The sequence below is a fragment of the Coptis chinensis genome, chromosome 1 (genome assembly GCF_015680905.1).
Source record: "Coptis chinensis isolate HL-2020 chromosome 1, ASM1568090v1, whole genome shotgun sequence".
In the NCBI taxonomy this organism is placed as follows: Eukaryota; Viridiplantae; Streptophyta; class Magnoliopsida; order Ranunculales; family Ranunculaceae; genus Coptis; species Coptis chinensis.
In genome coordinates, this window is record NC_141456.1 from 83274665 (window position 1) to 83296087 (window position 21423).

The following is a 21423-nucleotide window of genomic DNA, read 5'->3' on the forward strand; positions in this document are numbered from 1 at the left end:
TTATGCCAACAAAACCTGAATAGTTGTTAAGTCCCTTTATAAGAATTAGAAAAATAAATAAAAAGTCAATAGCAAACTCCTATAATCCAAGGTATATATTGCTATCAATAAGAACCTAAAGCTCACGAGTTATACAAACACTGTTGGAGCAGTATTAGGCTCTTAGTGAGAACTTGTCGCACATGTGTATACTTAGAGTGAACATTGAAGCACACCCTATCCGCATCGTTAAGCAAGCAAATGCAATTTTCGCCAATGACAATCTTCTTGAGAGAAATTTTGTGGGTCTTTTGGCTTACTTGTTTTTAATAATTTTGCTAAATACATAGCGAGATTAGCTTATTCTTGAGCACATAATTATTATCATCAATAGTTCTGCAGATAGTCCTGCGGTAGAACATACTTGGATCAAATAACTAAGATCCCAAATTGATATCAAATGTTTCCTGCTAAAGGACATGTCTGCAAGTCTGCAATCCAATGGACTGCCAAATGAAGTGTCAACAGCCAACAACAAAAGCAATAACTAATATGAACTGCTGAAGTAACAAAAAGTTCTCAAGTTTTCTTGATTTTGTCAACATCAACACTTCGAAGACAGCAGCTAAATGAATTCAATGCATCTAATTAATCACGTCCATTACACAATTACTACAAAAATGCATAAGAGATCATATGTAAGATGCACTACAAATTATGCCATTACATTGAACAAACAAAGATATTTCAAATGACCAATATAAAGCCCATGAAGCTTCAAATAGGCCCAATTAAAATATGGCTATTGTAAACAGATTTATAAGTCCACTACTCAAAGATACTACTGTACTGGGAATAGTTTGATCTGCCACTCAAAGATACCATTGGGAATAGGTTTGCTACTCAAATGAACTTCCAAAATTTGCTCTTAATGCCTCTAATACCTAATTTGCAAACTTCAATAAGTGGGGAATCTGTCAGTTGCCAAAATATTGTCGTCTTTATTACCTTCGTTGGATAGTTCCTGCATAAATATAATAATAGTGAAAGTCATAGATCCATTAATAAGTAAAAACAAAATGGATCCTTGCTAAATCCAACATATATGCAACCAACACTACTGCGTGAGAAGCTAAAGGCAACCCACAACCAATCGTCAAGACAACATGGGTTAGTTTAGTAGCTAGCTATTAAAAAGTGAGCCCAATTGACAATGAAATCTGAACTTCTGTAGCCACTTCTTGCAACTAAATCTTAATCACAAAGCCATAGCCAACCTTTCACAATGCAATGATGAAAATATAATATTTTCTCAATATATCCGGCTACGTTCGTTAGACAATCCAAGGATATAAACCATTAGCTTCCAAACTTCTGACCCAAATATGCAACTCAATTGTATCTGATGAAGAGAGTGCTTTCTTGCCTACCTTTATCTACTTATTCCGATCTTAGTGTGAGGTAGTTTTCATGTGTCACATTCTCAAAATGTTGGTTTCAATTCAATCCACAATCCTTTGTACCTGGATTTAACATAATTAATAACTGTCAAAGATAACTAAATTCATATACTGTGAGGTACGGTTATGAAGTCCTAATAAGTGCACACAAAGTCACAATACAAAGAGGCCGAAAACATCCAAGAAACTACAATCTTAATATAAAAATTTATCAAAACTAAAATATCATATTAGAAATTATGAGGATTCAAAAATCTGATAAGAAGAGAGGATACTGATCCTCGATACTCGAATGATGATATCATAAGAAGTAGAAGTTCTACTTGTGCCTTGACTTATACTCTTTTGGTTGTTGTTGCATCCTTGACCATGCACTTATGCAACACAATAAACATGGGAAATGAGTCCAGCACAAACATTTGGGATTGGGATACAATACATTCTTCTGCATTTAGTCTCCCACTCAACACGTCTTTACAACTACAAAATGCACAAAATGAAGCATACATCTACAGACAAATAAGACATAGCTTTTCAAATATAAATAGTGAAAAATAACTGTTCCACTAACTTACTTGCTTCCATTATTATAGCTAATTTTTCACTCTTACATTTTCTTGTAACTCAAACACGTTCTCAGTCAGGTTGACTGAAAAAGTTCCCATTCAACAATACATAAACTTTCCATTGATTAGTTTAATCTTGCAAAAGAAGCGTTGAAGTCTCTGCACTCTGTACATATCAAAATGAATATAGATTCTTTGTTGCTCTGTGCATAGAAATAAACTTGAACAATTAGAAGGACATGACGTTAAAATGTACTTGCCCTCACAACTGCCGTTTAATCCCGAGGAATCTTATTCAATAGAAAAGATTTATTCACGCATCAATGGATTTTGCCGAAATCCCATCCCGCCGAAATCCAAATTGAGTGTTAAAGGCATAGTTTTCATTACGCCCATAAAACTATGCACTGAACCACTATGTAAACTAAATACAAATTAATATTACCTATTGAAAAAGAGAGAGTGGTGAAGAGAGCATGACGCAGTGGAGAGAACCGAGATAGATAAATCATGTTAAGAATTTTTACTGAAGAGAAGAAAATAGTATTGAAGAAGGTTACTGAAAAAACAGTGTGGAAAAAGCAACAAAACTCACTAACAACGAAGTAATGAGATTTTTTTACCTTAAACTGAGGATTGCATCGGGAGATCCTTGCACTCAAACATGACAGGGTGAGAAAAAGGGTGTTACCTTACTGGTTAGGAAGAAGAAAGGGTTGTAAGGTATCTTCGTGAGGAAGAGGAAAGAGTGAAAGACGTAGTTTTTTTTTTTTTTTTTGGTAACTAAAAGTTATTTGTTTATTGGTAACTAAAGTGATTTGAAGAAGAAAAAAAAGATTGGCCCAGGATTTTTATTTCCTAATTTTGTGGGTATTAGTAAGTGCTATAATTACTGTCAGATCATCCCGAAAGTAAAAGTGATTTGTTTATTGGTAACTAAAAGTGATTTGAATGAAAAAGAGAGATTGGCCTGATGAAAGATTCTTATTCTTATTTCCTAATTTTGTGGGTATTAGTAAGTGTTATAATTACCATTAGAATTTAGATAAGTTAGAATTTCAATAAGTTAGATAAGTTATTTAGATAAGTTTCATAAATTCTAGATAAATTAGTAGTAATTTCTTTGAGTACGATTTCATAAAGATTGTTTCCTACTTGGAATCAACTTACTATTTAATTTGTGCCGGTCTACCATCAGATGTACTGATTGTATTAATTATTTATTAGCCATCCAAGTCGATTATATAGAAAGATTGTTTCCCTAATTAAAATCAACTTCATCATACAAACTACTAAAATCCAAGACTTCACACAAACCACTTAAAACCCAAGCTGTCTATATATATAGAAAGATTGTTTCCTAATTAAAATCAACTTACTCTTTAATCATACCGGTCTACCGTCAGATGTACTGATTGTATTAACTATTAGCCATCCGATGTAGACTTCACACAAACCACTTAAAACCCAAGCTGTCTTATTATATAGATAGTTTACATGGTGTTGTTTAGAAAGTCGGCCGGTTCCATGAAGGCACCAAGTATCCAAATTCGAAGCTAATGCAAAGCAGGTCATCCCATTTATATAGCCATGTGGTTTAATTTGCAGCAATATAGGCGGCAAAGTATTCTCTCTCTCCAGCAGTGGATCAACCAGAAATAAACTAAGAAGCAAAAAAAAACAAGAAATAAACTGCAATTTTTTCTTACGAACTTCCAATCTAGCAGATAGTTCCTACGGAATTTTGTGTGTGCTAAATAAAAGCTTCCACTACTGCTCTCGAGTCAGATTCAATCTATAACGAGTTCCAACCCTTGCTTAAGGCAATTTCGACACTCTCTAGGATGGCTAAACATTCTGCCTTATAGTTGGTTGCTACGCCAGTTCCCTTGGCACAAGCTAGCAAGAACAATCCTATAGCATCTGTAATTCCGTAAACGTAGATCCCCGTCCAGCCAGAACTAATAATTACGATGGGAAATCCCATTTGACTTGGGTTTAAGGAGAGAATCAAACTTCCACATAAGAAGAGTTCATGTCTTACTAGAATTATTATTAATTGTGGAGGATTGGAGGATACATGTTTTCAAACGCACCTATAAATTAAATTTGCTGAGAATTCTCATGGTTTCACACCTCAAATGGGGAATTTTATTGAAATACTGTTTCTCGGCATTCTACGAAGGCTGAAAGGATGTATGGACTACGGTCCTGATATCAAGCACAATTGATCTCGACTTTATGGAGACCATCCTAGGTACCAAAAATCTTTCGTTTCAGATTTTCTAAGGCCGCTAAAATCTAGCTTGCAATTTTCAACACAGGGAAAAACTCTCTAGGACTGATCAGGGAAGAAAGTAACTCGTAAGGACACCATTTTTTTAATAATAAATTGGGTTAGAGAGTCTCATTTAAAAAAAAAAAAAAAAATAATTTTTTTTTGGATTTTAATACCCCTGCATTGTTTTTATCCACCGTAAGTGTTTTTTTATAGAAATTCTTTAGAATCTAAGCTTTTGACTCGAGACCAGACTGCCACATGTTATTTTTTAATATAATTTATTCTCTTTTTCACCCTTCCAAGATAACTACCAAAATAAGATTGAATAAGATAACTACATGTAGATAAGATAACTACCAGAACAAGAAGAGTGGATTTTGGGTTTGAGTAGAATTTAGATTTATAAGGAGTAAAACTACTGTGCGCACGAGAGAGAGAGAGAGAGAGAGAGAGAGTGGTGTATTGAATCTAGGCCACCCATAATAGCAAAAGTACTATCCAAAGGCCTAGAGTAAATAACTTAACTATATGTTTTAAAATGTTGAATTTCAAAATAACTTAAATACATTTAAAATTTATGAATTTTTTAAGAGATTATGAGAGAGGAAATCTCGTTGGTTTACATATTGTAGAAGTAGTTGCAAATAATTAAATAGGGTATTTTTGTCCATTGCTTCAAAAAGTGGTTAAACATGTGTCAAATTCTGGTTTTGGTCAAACTTGGGTGTAAAAACTAAAAATATTATGCCTCTGTCTTAGGAGTCCAAAAAATTCATAACAGACTCCCTTAAACTAATTTTTTGTTTTTTTAATCACTCGCAAGGACCGGGTAGATGAAAGTTCAAGTATACCCTTGACGTGAAATTAAAAATGTCTTGGATAGATGAAATGTCAAGTATACCCCTAATGCATAATAATAAGGAAATAATAAGCGGCCTGGCCCAACCGAAACGACCTAGTGTATATACCTAAATTTAGGTATAAACAATCACTGTTCATATGAACAATCATTGTTCATACCTATTTGGGGTTTTATAAATCACTGTTCATATCCAATATATGGAGAACACCTATTAGAGTATCAACAATCATTGTTCATATCAACAATTATTGTTCATATCTATTTGGAGTATGAACAATCAATGTTCATACCTCAATATAATATGTGATCAGTAAGAACATCTATTGGAGTATGAACAATCATTGTTCATATCTATTTGGGGTATGAAACTTAATAATATCGCTCATGTTTCTCTTTGTTCTTCTTGTGAGGTCGCACACCTTATTCCCTATATGTAAAGATGAGTAGTAGAGATATTGATATTTGCCCCATGTGGGCGAATGGGAGATGTAAGTGGGTTGGACCACTTAGGTTCGCCCACATGATCAAGGATCCATCCCCAATATAAGCTACTCCCTGGATCGTAAGATCGTAGTCCTACTAGATAGAATATAATATACCCTAAATCTCTTGTTACGCAAGAGTCGTGGGAGTTAGCTATTTGCTTGGTTGGTTTTATATACCTTACGTAGGTATTAAAAACATAACAAGTAGAAGAAAAAGAAAATGAAACTCGTATTAAAACTCTATTCTTTCTCCATTCACCAAGGGGTGGGGTTTAAGATGTGGTTACAAAGGATTCATTCTGGTAATAATCCTACTCAAGAGACAAGACTAGTAACAACTCTCAAGATTATCATTCTTTATATTCGGGTTTCTTCCGCTGGACGACTGAGGTATGTTCATAACTCGAATAGCATGTTAATGTATAATTTACATTGGTATCGGAGCTGTTTATGTTTGTTGATTCGCCATTGTAACATGCATTGATAAAAAACAAGTTTTGTTAGTTTTTTCTCAAAAATCATTAATAAACAATCTGTTAATTTTCGATCTCTACATGTCATGATTTTTTAAAAACTAATTAGTAGGGTTTGTTACTCTAAGTAAGAGGAACGTTCTCTCAAAATTTCATAGAAAACCGTTGAGTAGATTGAGAGAAAACTCAAATCAAAGTTTTTGATAAAAACTGTTTTTTGTGGTTTTTTTAGAACTTTGGCCTATTTTTGAACGATTTATAGATTTATTAATGCTTAAAGTTTGCATGTTTGTAATCTATGTTGTGAGATCTTCGTAACAGTATAAAGTATGTTTCGTTTGGATCTATAATGAAAAACATACGCGTCTCTAAACATGCCTGCCTTGCCATTTTTTTCTGCATGTTTATTAAAGAAGATGACCGAGTTAGCTCACAAGTTGACTCGGTCAGAGCTGTTTCAAATCATTCTAATAAGTTAAGTTGACTTAGTTCCTAGTTTCTGTTTCGTGACTCTTTTTCTGCACCTGGACCAACCCAGCCAATGAACCTGGTTCGATCCGGTTAAGTGTGAACCATTTATTTTGTTTGGGCTGGTTCAGGCCTTGTTTGAAGACTGATTGACCTGAAATTTCATACCCAAAGGTTTTTGCTTCTAAATCTGTTGGAATCATCAGTTGATCGAAATTCCAGGTATAGATTTCTGTAACAATATATCTTAGATGAACCAGTATAATGTTTATGAGCCGGTTTAGGCCTTTGGAGAGGGCCAAATGATCTGGTTGTTTGTATACAAGGGTTTTTGACCCTTCTGAATCCATTGGGATAGATCCCAGGTCATGATTTCAAGCATTACATATAGTTACAGTATAACCATATGATTATTTATGTCATAAAATGTTAAATATTATGTAAATTGATATTTTTAATGGAGCTTATATATATATATATAGGCTCTAAAATATCAATTGAGGTCCATATGGGACTAGCAATCATTTCTTTGTTTTGCTTAGCATTTTTTTCTTTATCGTATTAAGTGGAATATGATTAGTAGAGGTTTTGTTCCTCCTAATAAGGAATTTGTTTAAAAATCAATTAGAAGATATACTCTTTATTTACATTGTTGGGAGATGATTATGAGCTTTTGCAAGTTTTCAATCCCAATATGTGGAACAAGATAATATTTTTTGGATTGAATTTTTTGTAATAAATTTAAAGAATGTGTATAGACTAATGTTATATCCACCATTGCATATATGTAGAAAATGGATACAGAAAACTTAGTTGCTGACATATGTCAATCCTTGCGCAATCTGAATGTCGTGATGGCCACCAAGACCGTAGTTGAAGACCTTAACCATGGAACTAAACATGATGGGACAAACTATGATATATGGCATAGGAAAATTCAATACCTCTTGAATGAGCAAGAACTCCAAGAACAATTAACCATTTCGATGGCCCAACCTGAAATTGGGACAATAGCCCAAAATCGTCGTGACCTTGAGACTTATCAAGCATGGACCAAAATGGATCGTCGTGTGTGCTACATTATGTTGAGCAGCATGCATGATGATCTGATTAGAGAATATGAGACATTCTCCACAACTAAGGATATGTGGGATCAACTGAAATTTGCTTTCGGTGGAACATCTACTACTAGACTTAGAAGTCTAGTTTTAAAGTTTGAGATGTTCAGGAAAGATCCCAAGACAACCATGCCTGAACACCTAAAGGTGTTATCAAGCATGATTCACGAGTTAAAGGCTGCTGGAAATGTCCTTACTGATGAGCAGCAAGTCCAAGCTGTGATAAGATCTCTCCCTGATTCTTGGATGCATATGAAGCAAATTATGACTCACAATGAGAGTATTAAGAATTTTTTTGATATTTCTCGACATTGTGAGCTTGAAACGGAGGAGCCGGGATCTGAACCGTAATGCTTCTGCCCTAATCGCATCTGGCGAGCGCAAGACAAATGGGTCTAAGCACAAGGGTAATAACAAACCCAAGAAGCAAGGAGGGGCTAATAAGTTGGCTCCTAAGGCAGGCATAGCCAAGCACCACAGAGGCAAGCGTGGTGGAAAGAAAGAAATTGATATGACCAAGGTGAAATGCTACAACTGTAAGCAGATGGGACACTTAAACCGTGGATTGCACCGGCGAATGGCGGTATATCCATTTCCCCTGACTCTCATTACATAACTGTATGTACACATGTTTTAGTTGCTCATTCTCTCCCTGAATGGATTGTAGATACAGGAGCAACCAAACATGTATATGTAGCTCGAGAGCAAGTAGGGTTTGTAGATTATCGTCGAATTCCAGCAAACACCCAGAGGCTTTATATGGGAAATGGCACTTGTGAAGATGCATTAGGAATCGGCACATACCAACTCTCATTATGCACTGGGCGCGTACTTCTTCTACATGATGTGCTTTATGTTCCTGGAATTCAACATAATTTGCTTTTTGTTTTAGCACTTCTTTTTTTTTGGATATTCTTTTGATTTTAAGGCTGATAGGTTGGATATTAAGTTGGATGGTATTGTTTATGGACATGGATTTCTTATGAATAATTTCTTTAAAGTTGAATTGAATGATTCTGTTTCTTCATTATCTTACATGGCTAGTGCAAGTAGAAATATTGATTCTGTTACTTGGCATGCTAGACTAGGTCATATAGGACAAGATAGGATGACCAGATTAGCGAGAGAAGGCCTATTGGGCCCACTCGCTAAGGTTGACCTACATATATGTGAACCATGTTTAGCTGGTAAAGCATATAGAAAGCCTTTTGGAAAGGCAGTAAGAGCTACTCAACCGCTTGAGCTAATCTACTTACATATTTGTGGGCCTATGAATGTTAAGGCACATCATGGCGCCTCTTATTTTCTCACTCTAATAGATGATTATTCACGATATGGTTATGTCTATCTGATAGCTCACCGCTATGAAGCTTTGAATTGTTTTAAACGCTTTATAGCGGAGGTTGAGACACATAAAGAGAGGAGCTTAAAAATTCTTCAAACTGACCGAGGACGTGAATACTTATCTGATCAGTTCAAGGAACTATGTGAGAAAAAGGGGATATGCAGACAATTAACTATTCCTTATACTCCGCAACAAAATGGTGTAGCGGAGAGAAGAAATAGAACTCTTTTAGATATGGTTAGATCAATGATGGTGCAAAGTAGTCTCCATATATCATTTTGGGGGGATGCACTTTTGACTGCTGCATACATACTTAACTGAGGGCCTTCTCAGTTAGTTCCTTCAACACCTTATGAACTTTGGAAAGGCGAAAAGCCCCGTTTGGAGCATTTGCGCCCATGGGGTTCAGCAGGTTTTGTTCACAACATCTCTCATTAGTATGGGAAACTAGGCCCTAGAGCTAGAAAGTGTATCTTTGTAAGGTATTCTAATAGCTCAAAAGGTTATGTTATGTATGGTGAACATCCTAATGGAGGAATGACAGAAATAGAGTCTCGCAATATAGATTCCATTAAGAATGATTTTCATAGCATAAGTAACGTAAAGAAAGATCTTGACCTCTATGAGATAGAGGAGTATGAAGACATCCTACCATCTTCAAGCGAGGGTGGGGAATTAATTTCTCATCCTATAATCGCTGAAGATAGTGGGAGTGTACCAGACAGTGGGAGTGTACCACTAGATCCTCCACAAGATCCTCAAGTGCGTAGGAGTAAACGTGGAAATATTCCCCGTCGTCATTTCGAGATTGAAGGGGATATTTTTATGTGTACTCCATTAGATGAGGAAGAACCTACTTCTTTCAAAAAAGTAATTTCTTCTTCTGCTACAGACAAGTGGATGGCTGTTATACAAGATGAGATGAGCTCAATGGGGAAAAATGAGGTCTAGGAGTTAGTTGATCTTCCACGTGGGCATAAAACTGTTGAAAATAAATGGATTTTTAAAGTTAAACGCAAGGCAGATGGTTCAATTGACAAGCATAAAGCACGCCTTGTGGCGAAAGGCTATACCTAACAACAGGGTATAGACTATGAAGAGACATTCTCCCCTGTGGTGAGATTCGCCTCATTCTAGCTATTGTCGCACAACAGGATTTAGAACTTTTTCAAATGGATGTTAAGACTGCATTTCTCAATGGAGAATTAAAGGAAGAGATCTATATGGCTCAACCGATTGGTTTTGAGGTCCAGGGACAAGATCGCAAAGTTTTCCGCCTAAAACGTTCTATATATGGCCTTAAACAGTTGTCTAGGCAATGGTATCTCCGATTTCATAATTTAATTTCCTCAATTATATTGGTTTTGAGATGATTGAAGAAGATCACTGTGTGTACACTAAATGATCCAGAAAGAGTTTTCTTATCCTTTCGTTGTATGTTGATGACATTATTTTAGCTAGGAATGATATGGATTCCATTGTTGCCACTAAGAAGTGGTTGTCCTCCAATTTTGATATGAAGGATATGGGTGAAGTAGACTATGTGTTAGGAGTTAAGATCACGAGAGATCGCAAAAAGAAATTTTTTGGTTTGTCTCAGGAGACTTACATTAGAAAAATTCTTAAGCGTTTCCGTATGCAAAACTCCAAACCAATAGACACCCCCATTGGAAAAAGGTTGTGACTTAAACCTTGATCAGTGTCCCAAAACTAATGAAGAAAAGAATCAAATGTCCAATGTGCCATATGCGGCTGCAATTGGTAGTCTGATGTATGTCATGATGTGTACTCGACCAAATATCAGCTTTGCAGTCGGGTTAGTCAGTCATTATCAGAGTAATTCTGGTCCAGCTCATTGGAAAGCTGTGAAAAGGATACTCAGATATCTACAAGGGACTGCTGATTTTGTCCTAAGTTACCATGGTGGAGACTTGAAACTGAAAGGTTACACCGATGCAGACTGGGCTGGTGATAAAGATGAGTGCAAGTCCACTTCGAGTTATGCTTTTGTGCTCGGAGGTGGAATTATTACTTGGTGTAGCCAGAAGCAAAAATGTGTTGCTTTGTCTACAATGGAGTCAGAGTATGTTGCTTGCTCAGCTGCAATCTAAGAAGCTGTTTGGCTAAGGAAATTCTTGATACACTTAGATATCACAGCTCATGCAGAGAATGCAGTATTACTTTATAGTGATAGTACTGTAGCTCTAGCATTTGCAAAGGATCCTAAGTATCATGGGAAGGCCAAAAGCATAGAGACTCGTTTTCACTACATTTGAGATAAGGTTGCAACAGGAGAAGTGGTCTTGAAACATATCTCCACGCTTAACATGTTGGCTGATCCCATGGCTAAACCTATTGCACGAGATGTGTTTAAATCTCATGTTAGGAGTATGGGACTTTGTAGGATTTGATATGTTTGGACATCTTTTATGTAATTGATATTGTTTTTGATATATTTCATTAATTCAGATTTTATTGGAATATTCTTTTAATTACACATTCTTGATTTGTTTTTGTCACCGGGCTTGAATCGACCTACTCACATGGGTGATTCACCTTGGCGCTTTGAGAGCGAGCAAGATGAGACATTTATATTCTTAGCGCTAGAAGAGCGAAAAGAATATATATATTTTTTAAATTCTTGAATGTCGCCTTAGTTGAACTAAGATGAGACCTTATAAAACAAAGGTCGAACATAAAATTTGTCCACAATTTTATGTAGCTTGTAGTTAAGCCGAATATGAGTGTTTTTCTTTACAGGCGCTAGAGAGTGACTGGGATAAAACTCAAGTTAGGCGCTTGTTTAACGACTAGACTAAGATTCATATGGTGTTACAATTTAGCAAGTGACATACCCATTTTAATGGGATAACACCATAACATACATAACATATTGTATGTGCTTTGCCGACCAATAGTGAGAACAATGAATGAATCCTTTCTTCATTGTTATGTGAGCCACTAGGATAATTAAAACATTTTCCCATTGTATGTCTTTCATAACCTAAGGTTATGTCATGAAGAGAATATTTGGTGACGCTACTTTAGTGTGCTTCCTAAGTACGACGAGATTTACCGTATTACGGGGCATTTCTATGAAAGCGACTGAATATAATTGAAATGGCATGAATGTTCAGGGAATACTTTTTGATATTACATCTATTTTGTGACTCATAGCAGTCCCACAACTATATTTTAATATGTCATGAGTACAAAACAAGGAGAGGATGTAGCATTGCTTTATACAAGGGATTAAGAGTACTGATTCCAGTGTAATCAACAATGTCTAAGGCATATACGAGATGCTTCTGGATGATGCATTTTTATTAGTTGGGTGAAAACTTAATAATATCGCTCATGTTGCTCTTTGTTCTTCTCGTGAGGTCGCACACCTTATTCCCTATATGCAAAGATGAGTGATAGAGATATTGAGATTTACCCCATGTGGGTGAGTGGGAGATGTAAGTGGGTTGGACCACTTAGGTTCTCCCACATGGATCAAGGATCCATCCCCAATATAAGCTACTCCCTAGCTAGATCGTAAGATTGTAGTCCTACTGGATAGAATATAATCTATCCTGAATCTCTTGTTACGCAAGAGTCGTGGGAGTTAGTTGTTTGCTTGGTTGGTTTTATATACCTTACGTAGGTATTAGAAACATAACAAGTAGAAGAAAAAGAAAACCAATTTCGTATTAAAACTCTCTTCTTTCTCCAAAGGATTCATTCTGGTAATAATCATACTCAAGAGACAAGGCTAGTAACAACTCTCAAGGTTATCATTCTTTATATTCGGGTTTCTTCCGCTGAATGACTGAGGTATGTTCATAACTCTAATATCATATTAATGTATAATTTACAGTTCATATGAACAATGAGTGTTCATAGCTCATGTTGAGATATGAACAATGATTGTTCATACCCCAAATAGATATCTCAACATGAGCTATGAACACTCATTGTTCATATGAACAATCATTGTTCATAATAATACATTATGTGTTTAACACTTATTGAAGTATATTTGGGGTATGAACAATCAATGTTCATACTTCAACATGAGTTTTGAACAATCATTGTGTTCATATGAACAATTATTGTTCATACCTATTTGGGGTATGAACAATCAATGTTCATGTTCATACCTCAATATAATATGTGATCGAAGAACAAAACATTGGAATATGAAGAATGAACATTATAGAAGATCTTCAACTAGAACAATCATGTATTTGTAAAATTTCATCCAACAATCAATGTTCATATTGCATTTTCAAAAATTGTGTTCATATAAGAAATAACCATTAGTCAAAAAATGATATTTTCAAAACAAATATGAATAAAAAATGTTCATATGAACACTTAAAAGATCTTCAACTAGAACACCATGTATTTGAACATTAATTGTTCATAAAAACATACTAACCATTAGTCAAAAAAGATAAATAAAAACAAATATGTTCATACCCAAAACAGATGTAAACATTGATTGTTCATACCCAAAACAGATATGAACAATAAATGTTTATACTCAAAACAGATATGAACAATACGCGTTCAACAGTAAAAAATGAACAATCATTGTTCATACTTATTAGACTATGAATAATTATTGTTCACACTGAACAATCATTGTTCATACCCCTATTGGATTATGAACAATCATTGTTCACACTAAACAATCATTGTTCATACATCAATAACATGAGGAATGATCAATGAAAACACCTATTGGACTATGAACAATCATTGTTCAGACCCCTATTGGACTATGAACAATGATTGGTCATACCTTAACAACTATGAACTTTTTTTGGACTATGAACTTTTTTTGGAACTGAATTACACACTTGATACTTGATTTTTTGTTTGATTAACGTTACAAATCCTATGAACAATCATTGTTCATACATCAATAACATGAGGAATGGTCAATGAAAACACCTATTGGACTATGAACAATCATTGTTCAGACCCCTATTGGACTATGAACAATGATTGTTCATACCTTAACAACTATGAACTTTTTTTGGAACTGAATTACACACTTGATACTTGATTTCTTGTTTGATTAACGTTACAAATATAGAGGATCTTGGTGGATTTGAACCACCATCTCCTTTGGATATCTCCAAAATGCTCGGCCATTTGAGCTAAAGATCGACCTTGTAGATGTATTTATTGTTAGATTTATACGTCCGACTTCAAGATTTACACGATCTACATACCTTCCAGACCCTATAATCAAAATCCCTAAAAGACAAAAGAAAGATGATTGGTTGTTAACAAGTAACCTAAAGCGATCAATAACTTAAAGATGACAAATTGGTAATCGAAATGAGTACCTGTTGAAGAGATTCGATTTGTAGTTTGATGAGGTGTGTCATGAATATAAAAAGTCTGGTCAGTTGGAGAAGAAAGGGGTGTTGGGTTTTCTCATTCGTAATTTTGTTTATTAATAGGAAAGGGTAAAAGTGGTATTTAATAAATATAAAATAAACCGGGCCAATTTATTTTGTCTTTGAGAGTTATTAAAATCAAGAAATTGGGTTCGTGAGTTATTTCATTGATGAAAATGGTTTTGTGAGTCATTATAAAAAAACTTTGTCCTCTAGAGTTGTTTTGAATCTAAAATGGGCCTTAGGACCAATTTCTTGTTTTCAACAACTTTCAAGGTTGAACATAACATTCCAAGTCCCTTTTGGCAAGGTCAAAGGATTTTTTTTTTTTCAATTTGATGATCTCACAAACAACATAGAATTAGACCTTTATTTTTGCGTTAGTATGAATGTATGATCTCGACATCATGTAGACATACTAAGAAGCATAATACAAAATATCAGGATATGGATATTTATCGATTTCTGATTTATGGATATGTATTGTGGATATATCTCTCTCTTTGGGGATATTTGACATTGTTTCACATGCAAATATCGTGGATATATTCAAAATATCGACAAATATCGTGAATATTGTGGATATTTCTTAATATATCATGATACATTACTTATATTTATTTGAAATATAATGGTAAATATTAAATAAAATTGTTATATATACAAAATATCGCAAAATATCCCTAAATATCGCAAATATCAAAATATCGTTGAAATATCGCCGATATTTACAGTCATATATATCTCTAAACATATCGGGATATTTATATATCTTTCTCTGAAATCCGGATAGATATCGACAAATATCGGATATATCGGGATATTTTGTACTATGCTAAGAAGTTCTAAAACTCATATTCTTGCCGGTCCTAAACCATCAAATTACACGACATCTCACCGTATGTTAGAATTTCCGGGATGAACTGACTTATAATATGTCAATCACCATTTGAGCTAGAGAACTTGAAATTCTTAACTAGTTTCTGTAGCGTTTGCGAATAATAAGCTTCTGTTGGACGCTATAGTTCTCCTCTTGGAAATTCAATTATTGAAGTGATCAAGTGAACACTGGAAGACAAAAAAGTCTGCAAGACAGCATAACTTGTGAAACTCATGCTCCAACCATTTTGACATTGGATACTAAAGCTGTGCAAATGTGTTTGCTCTTCCTTCTTCAATCTCCATTGTTTGCTTCCACTTAACAGGTTGCTCTCCCTGCTTCAATTCTCTCTCTCTGTATCTCTGAAGCCATTACAAAATGTTTTCTTTCAATTCAGCAACCAGTTTCTCCAAATCTCACCACACATTATTCAACCACCGTTACTCTCCTTCACTTCCATCTCATTTAAAATCATTCCAACACTACTACCACTCCTCTCCATCCAACAAACCTTCAAGTATCAAACCTCAAAGTTTCAGCCAAATCCAAGGCTACCCACTTGGGCTCTCTGCAAACTCTGTACCTTATCAGATCCACCAAACTAGTAAAAACCATTTTTCCTCAAAGTCCACAACAGTCCAAGCAGCTGCTAATTCTGAAGCCAGTCCAGTTGGAGAAAACCAAGGCTCGAAACCACAAACTCTTAAACTTGCACTGGTTTTTGGTCTATGGTACTTTCAAAGTGTTGTATTCAACATTTACAATAAAAAGGTACTCAATATCTTCCCCTTTCCATGGCTTCTTTCTTGCTTTCAGCTCTTTGTTGGTTCTATATGGATGTTCTGCCTCTGGGGTTTCAAACTCCAACCCTTCCCCAAGATTTCTAAGCCCTTCATTCTAGCTCTCCTGGGTCCAGCTTTGTTCCACACTGTGGGCCACATCTCTGCCTGTGTTTCAATGGCTAATGCTGCTGTCGCCTTTACCCATGTCATCAAATCGTCGGAACCCGTCTTTTCAGTTGTCTTCTCTTCATTTCTTGGTGATAAATACCCATTAAGTGTCTGGCTCTCAGTCCTCCCTATTGTCTTTGGTTGTTCTCTTGCTGCTGCAACTGAAGTCTCATTTAATGTTCAAGGTCTTTGGGGTGCTCTGATCAGTAATGTTGGTTTTGTTCTTAGGAATATTTACTCGAAACGCAGTTTACAGAATTTCAAGGAAGTGAATGGCCTAAATTTGTACGGTTGGATAAGTATTGTATCACTGCTGTATCTGTTTCCTGTGGCAGTGGTCGTCGAAGGGTCACAGTGGGTTGAAGGATACCACCGAGCAATCCAATCCGTTAGTAATTCTTCAACGTTTTATCTATGGGTGATCTTGTCCGGGGTGTTTTTCCACCTCTACAATCAGTCGTCTTACCAGGCACTTGATGAGATTAGCCCACTGACATTCTCGGTAGGCAACACAATGAAGAGAGTGGTTATCATCATTTCAACAATTTTTGTTTTCAGGAATCCAGTGAAGCCTTTGAATGCCCTCGGATCTGCCATTGCCATTTTTGGGACTTTCTTGTATTCACAGGCAAAAACAGCCAAAAATGCCACGAAAACTGAAGGTGAAAATAAGAGCTAGATTGTTGTCGTGCAACGACCAATTTCGACTCATTTCCCTTGGTTTTACTGGATATTGATGCCACAAAAACAGAATTGTCTTTCAGTCCTTGTAAAACCCATGTTTATCTTCTGATCGTCAAACATCATTCTTTTGGTTCATTCTAATTTTAATACGACAGAATTTGCTAAGTTCTTGGAGGTTGGAGGTGTAAGAGCATCTTTAGGTGAGATATTTTCCTAGCATCAAACGCCAAATTTCCAACAATTTGGTGTTTTTTCATCTTCACGAAAGACACATGTTGATGAAAACACCAAAAAAACACCAAACCAAACACCAAATTGGCCAAAATTTGGTTCAAGCTGCATTGGTGCTGTATCAAATCTCTCTCGCGGTGTTTAAACACCGCGCGGTTTTTCTAACACTGCATAGGCTTGGGCTTCTATGGCACAGTTTTGCCAAAACCGCATGGGCTTAGGCTTCTATGGCGCGGTTTTGCCAAAACCACGCGTGCGTTTTATTTAAAAATTAGGAACTGTGCAATTGAAGAAATTAGGAACTGTCCAATTGTATCTAAAAATGATAAAAATGATCCAAAACCTATGATCCAAAATGATAAGAATGATCCAAAATTATCCAAAACCTATGATTATAATTATGTATCCAAAATAATTCAAAATCTATGATTATGATTATGTATCCAAAATGATCCAAAACCTATCATATTACATAAAATTTATTTAGCTCTTTTCTTACGCCCCTTACCACTCGATGACTCTCCTCTTTCTATTTGGATGTTCCGAAGCTGCTCCTCTAAGTTTCTAACCTGAGAATCAAGATCTTCTCTGTCTGCACGAAGGTTAACTACCTCAGCTTGAAGTTCCTCATATCCCTGATGTTATTGCGTGTACACCTAACCTGCTGAATATCCTCATACGCTTTTAGAATCTCGTCATACGCACATTGGGATTGCTGATATGTTTGAGAATATGCCTCATCTTTTTCTTGGCTATAATGATACACAGCAGTCCTCATCCCATCAAACATAAGAATTTGGTTCTCATATCTTTCCCGAACCTCAGCCTGAAAATCCAAGAAAATACAGTGTGAGTACATATTATATATATAATGAAGAAGATAAATAAAACAATTAAACTCACCGTGGTATACTGATCAATCTGCGGCTCTAACTCATAGAAACAAGCATGAGGCACCTCAGGAATGGAAATGTAAATAGTCTCCCCATCAGGTTCACACAAGGCAAACATCTGAGGATTAGTGGCAGACATAGGAGCTGGATGATATGCATTCACAGGTTGTGGGTTGTAAACAGGTTGTGGCGGATGAGAAATACGTAGCTCACGTCTCATCCCTTTTAGGCCCACAAACATGAAGTTGCTAGCCCGACCAACAGGGGGCAACAACGGACCCATAGAGACACGGTTCCACCATCTATAATACTAATCGGCAGTCTGCTCAACAACAAATGAAGACACATCTAGCCAAGGACCACCACTGCCATGAACTTCATGAACTTGAGTTCTACTTCACGACTTAGTATCACTAACATCTGGTATGGGAGCACATGGAACTCTATAGCGTCCAGTCAACTGTCTCCAACATCTGTCGCCACAATACCAAACCTTACAGTCACATGTGGCAAAAACAACTCTGTGACATGACAAAACACAAACATGCCGCACAACAGGATCGTCAAAGGCAGTAGACAAACGCCAAGGTTTCCACTCAATAGATGACAATGATCTAATATCAATCTGAGCACGAGCCATACACATTATTTCTAATCTGCCCTCTGTTATGAGTCAAGTGAGGCCCTGACCAACTTGCAAATCTAGGACAAGTATCAGCAATCATGTCTATATTAGGACAAAGACAACGAAAGTACTCATAAAACCAAATCTCCAAAAGTCATGCGAATCCTGCAATTTGAGGACTTCTACTTCTAAATGTCTGTGAAGATTTGTCTAACGCCGCTATCAATGTGGCATATACTGAGCTACCAAGGTCATAATCTCTTATATTATGCAAATCAAGAACATAAGCATAATATCCAAGTCGTACCGTAGAATAACCATTGGGAAACAAAACATGCCTAATAAAAAACATCAACAAATCCCTAATATATACATCAGCACCCTCACTACCAGGTAGAACAATCAAAGCTAACTCCGCTCGTGTATTAGGATCCAAGAGAGGTTCCATGTATGCAGTCTTAATATGAGATAGCTTAATACCAGAAGAATCATAAGCATCTGCATCCAAGAGAGGAAAAATCATAAGCATACTACCAATGTTCTCATAATTTGTATTAAACGGTATCGGTTGGCCTATACCAATACTCAACCCATATATCATGGTGAAGTCTAGTGGTGTGAACCCTAACTCCTCACAAGAAAAATAAAATGTATGAGTTGTATTCCACCATTTTTCTACTAAAACTATGACTACTGCCCAATCAACCTTCTCATAATCTACATCAACCAAAATATCTAAAGGTGTACACAAAATACTATCTCTAATATGTACAAACTCATCCAAACTCTTAAGAACCTTCCACCACTCTCTAATACCAAGTAAAGCCGATCTAACTCGGTAGTCAATAACTTGCTGATATAATGAAAAAAAAAATAATGCATATAAGATAAATAATTAATTGGTCCAACTCAACTAATTAATGCATAATAATATTCAAAATATTTAATCAAAACTAATTAAATTATCTGAGAATTAGCCACTACACTCGACACGTATTTTGTATCACGTGTAGAAGACACAACTTGCATAGCAAGTGTTTCACTGGGATTAAATTGTCAATCGAAGTCGTTCAATTGATACTCAAGTACATAGGGATGTCTATCAGTCGGTGCGACATCCTCGGCTTCTTCTCCCTCACCGTCTTCTACTTCCTTGGCTTCTTATACCTCTACATCATCGCCAATGTCGTTTGTGTGCTACCAATACTCATCGTCATCATCGTCGAAAGGTTAAAAATGATCCATATAAAATTTCAAGAGTTTAGGTAGGTTTTTTTTTTTTTTACTAAGGAGAGGGTTTATGAATTGAGAGAGAAGTTAAAAATAAATGAACCGCGCGGTTTTGGTCATGTTTATATAGACATAGCACGCGGTGTTGCAAACACCGCGCAGTTTCTGGAAAACCGCATGGGCTTTTAAGATGGGCTTTAGTGCACAGTGTTGCGAAAGCCGCGTGGGCTATATAGCACGGTTTATCCAAAACCGCGTCATTTGATGTTGCTCCTAAAGTTGGTTGGTGTTTTTTTGGTTTGGTGTTTGGTTTGGTTCAAAATTTTGGTGTTTTTTTGGTTTCTCTTCTAAAGATGTTCTAAGAGCTATTATCGGGACTTTTATCCCTTGACTCTCCCTTGGAGTTAAAGATGTTAGCAAATTAGGAGGCCTTATTCTGTTATTCAACTCCTCCATGCTCCAGCTATATAGTTTCGCAATGTTGTCAAAGGCACTAGGGGCTTAGACCAATATGGAAAGAAGGCCATATCTTGATTGACTCTCAAGGACAAAAATGCTTAAAAAGTAACTCTCAAGGACACCTTTTTATTTTTGTAACTCATAAGGACCGGGTAGATGAAAGGTCAAGTATACCTTTGACGTGAAATAAAAAACGGATCGGGTAGATAAAATGTCAAGTATACCCCTGACGCAAAATAATTAACGTCTCGGACCTAGACGAAACGACCCGGTGTATTTAATATGAACATTGAATGTTCATAGTCCTTGGGTATGAACATTGATTGGGTATGGACATTCAATGTTCATACATGAACATTCAATGTTTATAGTCCTTGGGTATGAACATTCAATGTTCATAGTGAACATTGAATGTTCATAGTCCTTGGGTATGAACATTGATTGGGTATAAACATTGAATGTTCATAGTCCTTGGGTATGAACATTGATTGGGTATGAACATTCAATGTTCATAGTCCTTTGGTATGAACATTCAATGTCCATAGTCCTTGGTCATTTGGGTATAAACATTCAATGTTCATAGGTATGAACATTGATTGGGTATGAACATTGGTATGAACATTCAATATTCATACATCAATATATTGTATAAGGTACATTCACCTATTTAAATATGAACAATCATTGTTCATACACCAGCAGAAGATATGAACACTCATTGTTCATAGTAAAATGACAGAAAATGTAAAATCGGAAAATATTTATTTTAAATCCGGCCATTTGTCCTTGAGGGTTATTTTCACGGAAGGGTATAACTTGCATTTTAAAAAATGTAAAAAGGCGGGGCCAACTTATTTTGTCATTGAGGGTTACTAATTTTGAAATAGTGGGTTCGTGAGTTACTTTTCCCCAAAATTTGTTCTTGTGAGTTACTCACAAAAAACCGTGTCCTCTAGACTTCATTTTCCCCAAAACCCAAAATTGTGCCTTGGGCCCAATTTCTTGTATATTTTATGACTCCGTTTAATCAAAAAT

The 21423-nt window shown here is 35.9% G+C and overlaps 1 protein-coding gene and 2 pseudogenes across 2 annotated transcripts; all 3 read left to right on the forward strand.

Moving 5' to 3' along the window:
* Nucleotides 1–7428: 7428 nt before the first annotated feature.
* LOC147525497 (uncharacterized) lies at nt 7429–9358 on the forward strand. Its single transcript, XM_086579548.1, is given in 3 exon segments — nt 7429–8025; nt 8027–8275; nt 8621–9358. Coding segments are annotated over 3 exon segments (1584 nt in total).
* A 1409-nt stretch (nt 9359–10767) lies between these two features.
* LOC147525498 (secreted RxLR effector protein 161 pseudogene) lies at nt 10768–11148 on the forward strand (annotated as a pseudogene).
* A 4186-nt stretch (nt 11149–15334) lies between these two features.
* LOC147525499 (xylulose 5-phosphate/phosphate translocator, chloroplastic pseudogene) lies at nt 15335–17115 on the forward strand (annotated as a pseudogene). The gene has a single exon (XR_015198214.1). The product of XR_015198214.1 is annotated as a xylulose 5-phosphate/phosphate translocator, chloroplastic pseudogene (transcript).
* Nucleotides 17116–21423: the final 4308 nt, after the last annotated feature.